At 44.8% G+C, this 9,973-nt stretch overlaps 1 protein-coding gene across 4 annotated transcripts in view; it reads right to left on the bottom strand.

Moving 5' to 3' along the window:
- MEAF6 (MYST/Esa1 associated factor 6) overlaps positions 1-7,757 on the bottom strand; it is a 24,571-nt gene extending 16,814 nt beyond the window's left edge. For all 4 annotated transcript variants that reach the window (XR_003794595.1, XR_003794596.1, XM_029230245.1 and 1 more), the window contains exons 1-4: positions 7,645-7,757; positions 6,330-6,445; positions 2,606-2,693; positions 2,381-2,426 (exon numbers count right to left, since the gene is read on the bottom strand). Coding sequence is in view for 2 of the 4 variants with exons in the window: in XM_029230245.1 (XP_029086078.1) it covers positions 2,381-2,426; positions 2,606-2,693; positions 6,330-6,445; positions 7,645-7,734 (340 nt within the window). In the remaining 2 variants the exon portion in view is untranslated. The remainder of the gene's footprint in view (positions 1-2,380; positions 2,427-2,605; positions 2,694-6,329; positions 6,446-7,644) is intronic.
- Between the last annotated feature and the right edge of the window lie 2,216 nt (positions 7,758-9,973).

Here is a 9,973-nt window from a genome sequence, read left to right as displayed (position 1 = left end):
TAAAAAAAAAAAAAAAAAAAATATATATATATATATATATATATATATATATAAATCACAGCAGATTTTTTAAGTAGTTAAGTAGAATTTCTGGAAATTAAAAATGTAGTAATAGGACTTCTCTGTTGGTTCAGTGGTTAAGACTCCACACTTTTAATGCAGCGGGTGTGGGCTGATCCCCAGTTAGGGAACTAAGATCCCACATGCCACGCAGCATGGCCAAAAAAATTTTTTTTAAGTATAATAAAAGATTTAAAAATCAAGGGAAGGTTTAAGAGTAAATCAGACTCAACTGAAAAGAGAATTAGTGAATGGGTAGGTCAGAAAAAAAAATACCCATAATGCAGCACAGAGACAAAAAAGAAGATATAGAAAAGATAATAAAAGACATAAAGGATGCAATGAGAGAGAAGGTTTAACTTACATTTAACCAGAGTACCAGGAGAAGAGAGAGAGCATGGAGCAAACACAGTATCTGAAGAGGTAACAGCTGGGAATTTTCCAGAACTGATAAAAAATACCAAACCATAGTTTCATGAAGTCCAATGAAACCCAAGCTAGATAAATTAAAAGAATGAAATCCAATAAAATAAATTTAAAATGGGATAAGAAAAGCAAAGAGGAACAGAAGAAGAAAGTAAGCTGGATGCAGTACTAAGATTCATTCCCCAAACACATGCTATAAGTTCCTATTTGCTTTCTAGAGAGGAACCTCAAATTTGGCTTTAAGCATTTTAGCGCCCATACAAAGAGGGAAACAGTCAATTACCAGGTTTTCAGTAAAAACCAACTAGTCGTTCAGGGAAAACAACTATTCCCAAAGGAGATAATAATTAGTAATGATAATAAACGTTTGCAACGTCCTAACAGAGTGACACATTTTACAGGACCAAAATGTTACTAAGTGCAACGAAGTGCAACTTTATAGGGAAGACCAAGGAATACCAACATGATATATTCCAGAAATGGGGCTCAATCCAGGGGGAAGATCTTAGGGGAATGGATGGCCTCCACATGCTCCAGAAAATCTTCAGTACATCAGTACTTGTCTCAAGTCAAGCTGCTGAGCAGTGGCTTTAGGAGTCTTCCTGACCAGTATCTAGGCGCACCCCGTCTGTGTGGGTCATTAGATACAGAGCCATATACTAAACTATCCGCTAAGCCTGGGGCAGGATAATAGGCTCTTGTGAAAACTGAGGAGTCAGACATCATTCGATCGCAGCTCACAGGAGTGAGGTCCAGAATGTTCTTAACCAGTCTTGCTACTCCACAAAGCAGATGAAATGGCTCTACATTCTAGAAGTGGTATTAATGGAGAAGAAATAAGATTTAACTGACAGTCATAATGAAAGAAAAAATCAAAAGGACTTGGTCCAACTAATTAGGCTGGCAGAGAGGAGTCAAAGCTGCCTACAAAGTTTTGAAGGACGGAGAACAGAAGTCCTGTGAAACAAAACAACTAGGCAGACACATTTGGAAGGAAAGAGAACAGCTCAGTTTTACACAAAATGTGTGAGTCTGACCATCTGAGTGGAAATGTCTAGAAGACATTTTCTAGAATTTTCTAGAAATGCATGACTAAATCTCAGGAAAGGAGTTAGGGATAGGGCTAAAGATTCAGAAATCTGTACATGGAGATAATAACTGAAGTCACTGAGTAGTTCTAATTCCCATACTACCAAAATCCCTTCTCCTCAAACCACTGCCCTGGTAATGCAAACAAGACAACTTGATCCCACGACAAGATATGCCATGCGAAAATACCCAGCCACAATACAAAAAGCAGGGTGTGTTTCAGAGTGACCCGGCCCACAGGGAGAGCATCCAATACAGCTACATAGAGTCTGATACAGCAAGATAAACCTGCAGTTCTAAGTCCCATCACTAGAAATTAGAAAGGAGTTAGACTGTATGGCTTACATACAGAGAATGATACAATTTCTCTACAAAGTAAATACTACCTGCTCTCCATTTTAAATTTAAGAACACACAGGTACATTCTGTTCATAGGATCAGAATTTCCTAAGAATTATTAAATTGGGTACATGAGGATTTATTAGATATGTCTGAAATTTTCCATGATAAAAGGTTTTTTTTTAATTTAAAAAATTCCCTAAGACTCAACAGGAGTGAAGACATATCTCTGTGTCTTTGAACAGGTGAAGTCAACCTTCACGTGACTGAAAAGGCAGGAAGGACACGGTAGTTTCTTCCCCCAAAGAAAGACATGATTAAGGATACCCAAAAGGGTTCCTAACTTCTGGAAAGAAGAGGCAAGAACAAGAGATGCAGTCTTCAGATACACGTTGGATAGGAATTAAATATAGAGGCGATGGTAGCTTAAAAATAAACTGATGAAAAAGTAAAAAGATAAACTTACTCTTTTCAATGAGCTGGTCCTGAACTCCTGCCAATGCACTTACTGCCTAAAAGAGAAAACCACCAGTTACTATAAAAATTACCACAGATCTCAGGAGAGCACTCACAGACAGAAAGGAAAGAGACAACCAACTCACAGATGGACAGGAAAGAGAAAACTCACAGAAACTTAACGGAGGTCTTCCTTAACAATGGGCCATAGAAAGATCCCCCCCGCCTCACTTACAGCTGCTGAAGTAACTGAGGATTTACTGAAGAGCCGCTCTGCTTCCTTAAACTTCCGGTTCCTTCTATCGTTTTTGCTATTGGAGTTTCTAAAACACACACAAGAAACTCATTATAAGCACCAAGCTATGTCTGTGGCTCAAGCTGAGGACACACCAGGACAAATGTAAGGAACTCTTTGTTTTTTAAATTACCAAGTTCCATACAGAAATGCCTCCACACCACTTGGATTGACCAAAATGACCTGCATGCTGAATGCCTATGTAGACAGCAATGTTTTCCAATGGATGGTATGTGGTCCACTGTGACACATGAGATTACTTTAGCTTTAGGTTCACAATCATTTTCATTTAATATGTATTTATTTTAATGCCTATTATTAAAAACATCTAGCACAGACTAGTGCTACGAAGTATCTCTGTTAAATAATCTTAGTTTAAAAAACTTAAAGGGCTTCCCTGGTGGCACAGTGGATAAGAATCTGCCTGCCGATGCAGGGGACACAGGTTCGATCCCTGGTCCGGGAAGATCCCACATGCCACGGAGCAATTGAGCCCGTGCGCCACAACTACTGAGCCTGCGCTCTAGAGCCCGCGAGCCACAACTACTGAAGCCCGCGTGCCACAACTACTGAAGGCTGCATGCCTAGAGCCCATGCTCTGCAACAAGAGAAGCCACTGCAATGAGAGGCCCACACACCGCAACAAAGAGTAGCCCCCGCTCACTGCAACTAGAGAAAGCCCGCGTGCAGCAACGAAGACCCAACACAGCTAAAAATAACTAACTAAATAAATAACTTAAAGAAAGAACCAGAGTTCCTTAGTGAAATGACTGATACCAGGTCTGAGACAAGAAAAGGACAAGGATGGGACCTCCTTGGTGGCGTAGTTGTTAAGAATCCACCTGCCAATGCAGGGGACACAGGTTCGAGCCCTGGTCTGGGAAGATCCCACATGCCGCGGGGCAACTAAGTCCGTGCGCCACAGCTACTAAGCCTGCTCTCTAGAGCCCGCGAGCCACAACTCCTGAGCCCACACGCCACAACTACCGAAGCCCAAGCACCTAGAGCCCGTGCTCTGCAAGGAGAGATGCCTCCGCAATGAGATGCCCGCGCACCACAACAAAGAGTAGCCCCCGCTCGCAGTGACTAGAGAAAAGCCCGTGCGCAGCAACGAAGACCCAACACAGTCAAAAATAAATAAATAAAATAAATAAAGTTACTAAAAGATTAAAAAAAAAAAAAAAGGACAAAGGAATCAGCCTGAGGAGGCTCCCTCTGGCCACGTTTGGGACAAACTAAGGATAATGATGGGTGTGTTAGCATTGTGAAAAGTCAGTGAGCTAAACACTTATGATCTGTGCACTTCTTTGCATAGATTTCAATAAATTAATTTATACTAAAAAATAAAATAAACCTTTACAAAGTGACAGTACTAGATCCCAATACGCTATTTTTTTTTTTAAATCCATGCATCTACAGTGATTCTAAAGAGAGAGAAAGAGAGAATGAAAGGGAAAGAAGATAAAAAGGGAAGACTCTTCTTTCAGAATGCCAGTAATAAATGTAAAAGGAACAGTAAAATTAGAATCATCATTTTGCAACCTCCATTATAATAACTAATTCAGATAATCAACAATGGATACTAAAACCAATGACAGGGCTTCCCTGGTGGCGCAGTGGTTGAGAGTCTGCCTGCCGATGCAGGGGACACGGGTTCGTGCCCCGGTCCGGGAAGATCCCACATGCCGCGGAGCGGCTGCGCCCGTGAGCCATGGCCGCTGAGCCTGCGCGTCCGGAGCCATTGCTCCGCAATGGGAGAGGCCACAACAGTGAGAGGCCCGCGTACCGCAAAAAAAAAAAAAAAAAAAAACCAATGACAAAAATTGGGGTGAGCAGTATAATCACACTGCCTAAAAAGTATAACCTCCAGGGACTTCCCTAGTGGTCCAGTAGCAAAGAATCCACCTTACAACGCAGGGGACGTGGGCTCGATCCCTGGTCAGGCAATTAAGATCCCACATGCCGTGGGGCAACTAAGCCCGCGTGCTAAAACTACTGAGCTTGCACACCTCAACTAGAGAGCCCTCATGCACCCTGGAGCCCACGTGCGCCACAACTAGAAAGAGAAAAACCTGCACACCACAACTACAGAGAAGCCAGAGCGCTGCAACTAGAGAGAAGCCCACACGCCGCAACGAAGAGCCCGAGCACCGCAATGAAAGATCCCGTGTGCCACAACTAAGACCCGACACAGTCAAATATAAATAAAATAAATAAATAAATAATAAATAAATCTTAAAAAATAAAAATAAATAAAATGTATAACCTCCGAAATCACTTGTTAATTACAAAGAGAAAAAAATAACTTTTACAATGGTGAAATCGTATGATCAAACTTAGCAGCACCAATAATGGGGTAATCTGTCATTATGTGCCTCCTGATAAAACAGAGGTAAACAACAAGAGGTACACAAATCACTAATGCAACATTTTTGCCAAAAATATTTAAAGGATCTCTCATGAAGTCACTATAAGAAAAACCTGGAATTGGGACCCTCTACAAGACAATGTCATAAACAACCTTACCACCAAAAAGGGTGGGAAGCTCCTAAATTAAGAGACTAAAGGAGACACAACAGCCAAATGCAATGCACAAACACTCACTGGTTCAAAACAAGATAGCAATGCATTTTAGGAACACTTAGGGAAATATGAATAAAGACTGTATATTACATAATGCTATTAATGTAGTGCTCATTTTCCAGGCATGATAATTGTTGGTTACGTAAGAAAGATGTTCTTATTCTTAGGAGGTACCTGCTGACATAATTTGCGGCAAATGTCATGATATCTGCTTTCAACTTTTAAATGGTTTAGCAAAAAATATATATACATATATGTATGGGAGAAAGGGGAGATATAACTACAAAGGGGTAGCATGAGGGAGATCTTTGTGATGATGGAAAAGTTCTGTATCTTGACTGCAGTGGTGGTTACAGGAATCTACCCACATGAAAAAATGACAGAACTACATATACACATTATACCAATGTCAATTTCCTGGTTTTGTTATTGTACTATATGGTTACAAAAAACCCAACCATTGGGGAAAACTGTACTGTTTTTGCAACTCCCTATGTATCTATAATTATTTCAAATTTAAAAAAATTTTTAAGTGTAGATACAGGTGTGTGTATTAATACATATTATAGAAAGGGAAAAAAGAGAGGAAAGCAAATGTGGTAACAAGTTAACAACTGGTAAATGCTAGTGAAGGGTATCAAGAGATCACGAACTATTCTTTCAATTTTTCTCTAGATTTTCAAAAAATTTAGAAAGTTTTCTAGAATAATATTACTAAATAAACCGTGGTACAGTTGGCACACAGGTATGGCAAACCTTGTGAGGGTGTGACTCGTGACTGATTAAAATGTAGAAAACACTGATAGCAGTGCTGGTGTGTAAGGTATTATATGCTGCATTTCATTTAAGCCTCACACAGCCCTGTGCCACTGGCCAGATTTCCTCTACTATACAGATGTAGGATTTGTCCAGGGTTACTCAGTGAGGCAGTGGCTGAGCCAGAGTTCAAGCTCAAGTGCAGACCTCTGTCCACCCCACTTTACTACTGTCTCCCTGCCAGGTCACTACCAACAACATACATAGCCCTAAACACAAATATTACTAGGGCACCACACAAACACTACAGGCTTCCGACACTCACTTTTGGTTGGTCAGATACCGATCCCAGCCACGAATAATGTTGCCATACATCTGAGTGTCTTCCAGGTAGCTTCCTTCAAAAGCATAGATCTGTCTCTCTAAGTTTGCCAGTGTTTCCTGAAAGATGAAAAACAAGGAAGTGGTTAATGCCTTCTACATGCAAGCATTAAGCCTAACCAAACTGAAATCTTACTATCAGACTTATAAACTCAAGTTCAACTATACAGAGCCAGCCTTGCGGAAAGAAGGATGACATGCGCAGGGGCAGGCTGTTTCAGACTAAGACAGTCTAGACCCATCTTGTTGGATCCCTTTAAGAATAAAATGGAATAGAAAGAGCCTGTCCCCATTAAAATGTACACCCATGCCAAAGTTTGCACGTACTCAGGGGCTTCGTGGAAACCCAGCTGTCAAGAACCTGGGCGGAGGAAGAACATGAGCAGTCTCTACTCCCACGCATAAAAGATACTGCTACCCGGAGAGGGAAGGGTGATCAGCCTTCCAGAGCCAATTCGCTCCCCTCCCTGCAGGCTCCGAAACGCCGCGGGCACTGGGCTGCGGTTGCTATGGAAACCTGGAAGGGCAGCTTCAGGTGAGATGGGCCTCCCGATGCCCAAGCCAAAACGCAAGGGGAGGGAGGGCTTAGCCACCAGGGTGCAAGGGGTTCCGGGTGCGTGTCACAATTCCTAATTCCCTAGACTGAGTCCGCTTCCCCTCGCATGTCACCTTCTAAGATGTTCCCAAATACATCACAACCCTGCCCATCAAAAACCGCATCCAACTAATCTACTCCTAGTCCCCAAAAGGACATGCGCCCCTCCATCTTCCAAAGGCCTGCCTGGATGTGTGGGTCCCCCTCCCACACCTGTTTCCTACCCCACCCCCCAAAGCCCACTGGCAAGCCCGAACCAATCTCCTACAGCCGGCCGACAAGCCCGGTCCCCATCCCTCAAAGATCGTGGACCCGCCCGCCCTCGCCCTCCCCGCAGAGCTCATGGACACTCTCCTCTCCAGGGCTCCCGCACGGAAGCCCCCACCCCCTGGCGCCATCCTTCCTCCACGCCCCCACCTGCCTAGTCCCCCTCCCCCTCCCCGGCTTCGCGCCCCGCCCCCGGCCCCGGCTCCCTGTTCCGGATGCGCACGGCCGGGAGGCCGAGGCGCCGGCGGGCCGCGCAATGCGCAGCCGTCCTCAGGCCGCCGGACTCCCAGCCGCCGTGCTGCGCCGGCGGAGTAACGAGCGGCGCGGCGGGGCCGGATCCTGGAGGCGGAGGCAGGCACGGGGCCCCAACCCGGGCGCCCCCGGTGCCAGCCCTCACCGCCAGCTCCTGCTTCCGCTTCACGAGCTCCGCCAGCTCCCGCCGGGTGTCCGGGATCTGCGGCGGCGCCGCCTTGTTGTGCATCGCCATGTTGTGCCGAGGCGGGCGGTGGCGGGGCCAGGCTGGGGGCGGTCCTTGCGCGCCGCCGCCCGCCAGGGGGCGCCCGCCGCGACACTGCGCCTGCGCTCGCGGCTTTCGGAGGCTCGCGGTGCCGCGCCGAGCTCCCGCCCGCGGGCTTGCGCGCGCCCTGCCAGGAGGACCTCAGCGTTGGGCTCTGCTCTTCGTCCTGGCCGAGTTTCTGCACCACAAATTCACCGTGTCCAAAATCAGACCTCTCCGAAGTCTCCTCAGTGAATGACTTTCATTGTCCGACGAATTGCCCAAGTCAGAAACATGGGTGCCATCCTCACCCTCCTTCATCCCCTTAATCCGATCCAAAACCAAGTCAAGCCAAGTGGACTCGACTCCGGAAGAGCCAGCAAATCTATTTTCTTTTGTCTGCCACCTCCCTCGTTCATCCAGGCTCTCCTTATATTTTGATACATTATTCCAACAGCCTCCTGTTTCCACCCTTAGCTCCATTTAATCCATTATCCACAGTGGTGCCAGGATGATTTGTTTTTGGAAAGCAAATGTGGTGTCGCTCCCTTGGTTAAAACCTTTTCATGGCTTCCCGTTGCCCTTTAGGGAGACAAATATGTGTGGTAGTTAAGGGCACAAACGATCCAGAACTACCTTGTTCAAAATCCTACCTCTACCATTGATAAGCTGTGTCACCTTGCGCAGGTAGCTAAATTTCACTTGTCTCAACTTCCTCATCTATATAATAGAGGTAATAATAGTGCCCACCTAATACAATTGCTGTGAGAAGTAAATCACTTAATGTAAGGGGCTTGGCAAGTAATAAGGACTATGTAAGTAAAATCAGTAAGTCTAATGCCATTAACTTTGTATTCACCTGCCCCCTGCTTACTTCTCCAGTCTCTGATCTCTCCATTTTCCAGGGTTCTGCAATTTCACTGGGAATCTAGGTAGGATTTTTATTTTTTTTAATCTTTCTTGCTTGCTTGCTTTCCTTTTTTCTTGCATTCTTCTTTTTTTTTCTCCCCTCCCACGTTGCTTTGAAATTCTTTGTTTCTTCAATCGTGGATTTGTACTTTCAACAGGCTTGGAAAATTCACAGCTATCTTTCTTCAGATATGCCTCTGCCTCATTGTCTGTCTCCTTCTGTAACTTAGATTAAACATAAGAATCCTTTTTTTTTTTTTTTTTTTTTGCGGTCCGCGGGCCTCTCACCGCTGTGGCCTCTCCCGTTGCGGAGCACAGGCTCCGGACGCGCAGGCTCAGCGGCCATGGCTCACGGGCCCAGACGCTCCGCGGCACGTCGGATCCTCCCGGACCGGGGCACGAACCCGCGTCCCCTGCATCGGCAGGGGAACTCCCAACCACTGCGCCACGAGGGAAGCCCAGAATCCTTTTTTTACCCACTGTTTTTTCCATCCTTTTGTCTCTGCCGCATTCTGGATTTCTTCTATGTGTTGAGCTTGTAAACTGGGGTCTTGCTAAATTCCTTTATTAATTGCAGGAGGTTTTTTGGTAGATTCCTTGGGATTTTTAATGTCGACAATCTGCAAACAGGGAGATTTATTTCTTTTTCCTTTCCAGTCTGTGTGCTTATTATGTCCTTTTCTTGCCTTACTGTGCTGGCTAGACTTCCAGTACTATGTTGAATAAGAATGGCCAGAGAAGATATCCTTGACTTGTTCCTTATCCTAAGAAGAAGGTATTCAGTCTTATCAGGTTGAGGAAGTTCCCCTCTATTCCTGCTTTACTGAGAGTTTTTATCATGAATGGGTGTTGAATTTTGTCAAATGCTTTTTCTGTATCAATTGACACGGTCATATGATTTTTATTCCTTAGCTTCTTTATTTATCTATTATTTTTGGCTTTGTTGGGTCTTCGTTGCTACTCTTTGTTGCGCTGCGCGGGCTTCTCATTACAGTGCCTTCTCTTGTTGCGGAGCACGCGCTCTAGAGCGCAGGCTCAGTAGTTGTGGCGCATGGGCTTAGTTGCTCCGCCGCATGTGGGATCTTCCTGGACTAGGGCTCGAACCCGTGTCCCCTGCATTGGCAGGCGGATTCTTAACCACTGTGCCACCAGGGAAGCCCCCTTAGCTTTTTGATGTAGTAGATTACATTGATTCATTTTCAAATGTTGAACCAGCTTTGCATATCTGGAATAAATCCCTTGGCCATGTTATATAATTCTTTTTACATATTGCTAGATTCAATTTGCTAATATTTTATTGAAGATTTTAGTAGGTATGTTC

This window comes from Monodon monoceros, unplaced genomic scaffold, assembly GCF_005190385.1.
Source record: "Monodon monoceros isolate NGI ecotype Baffin Bay Population unplaced genomic scaffold, NGI_Narwhal_1 Super_Scaffold_18, whole genome shotgun sequence".
Classification (NCBI taxonomy): domain Eukaryota; kingdom Metazoa; phylum Chordata; class Mammalia; order Artiodactyla; family Monodontidae; genus Monodon; species Monodon monoceros.
Note: the sequence above shows the minus strand (reverse complement) of the source record. Positions and strands in the feature narration are given on the sequence as shown.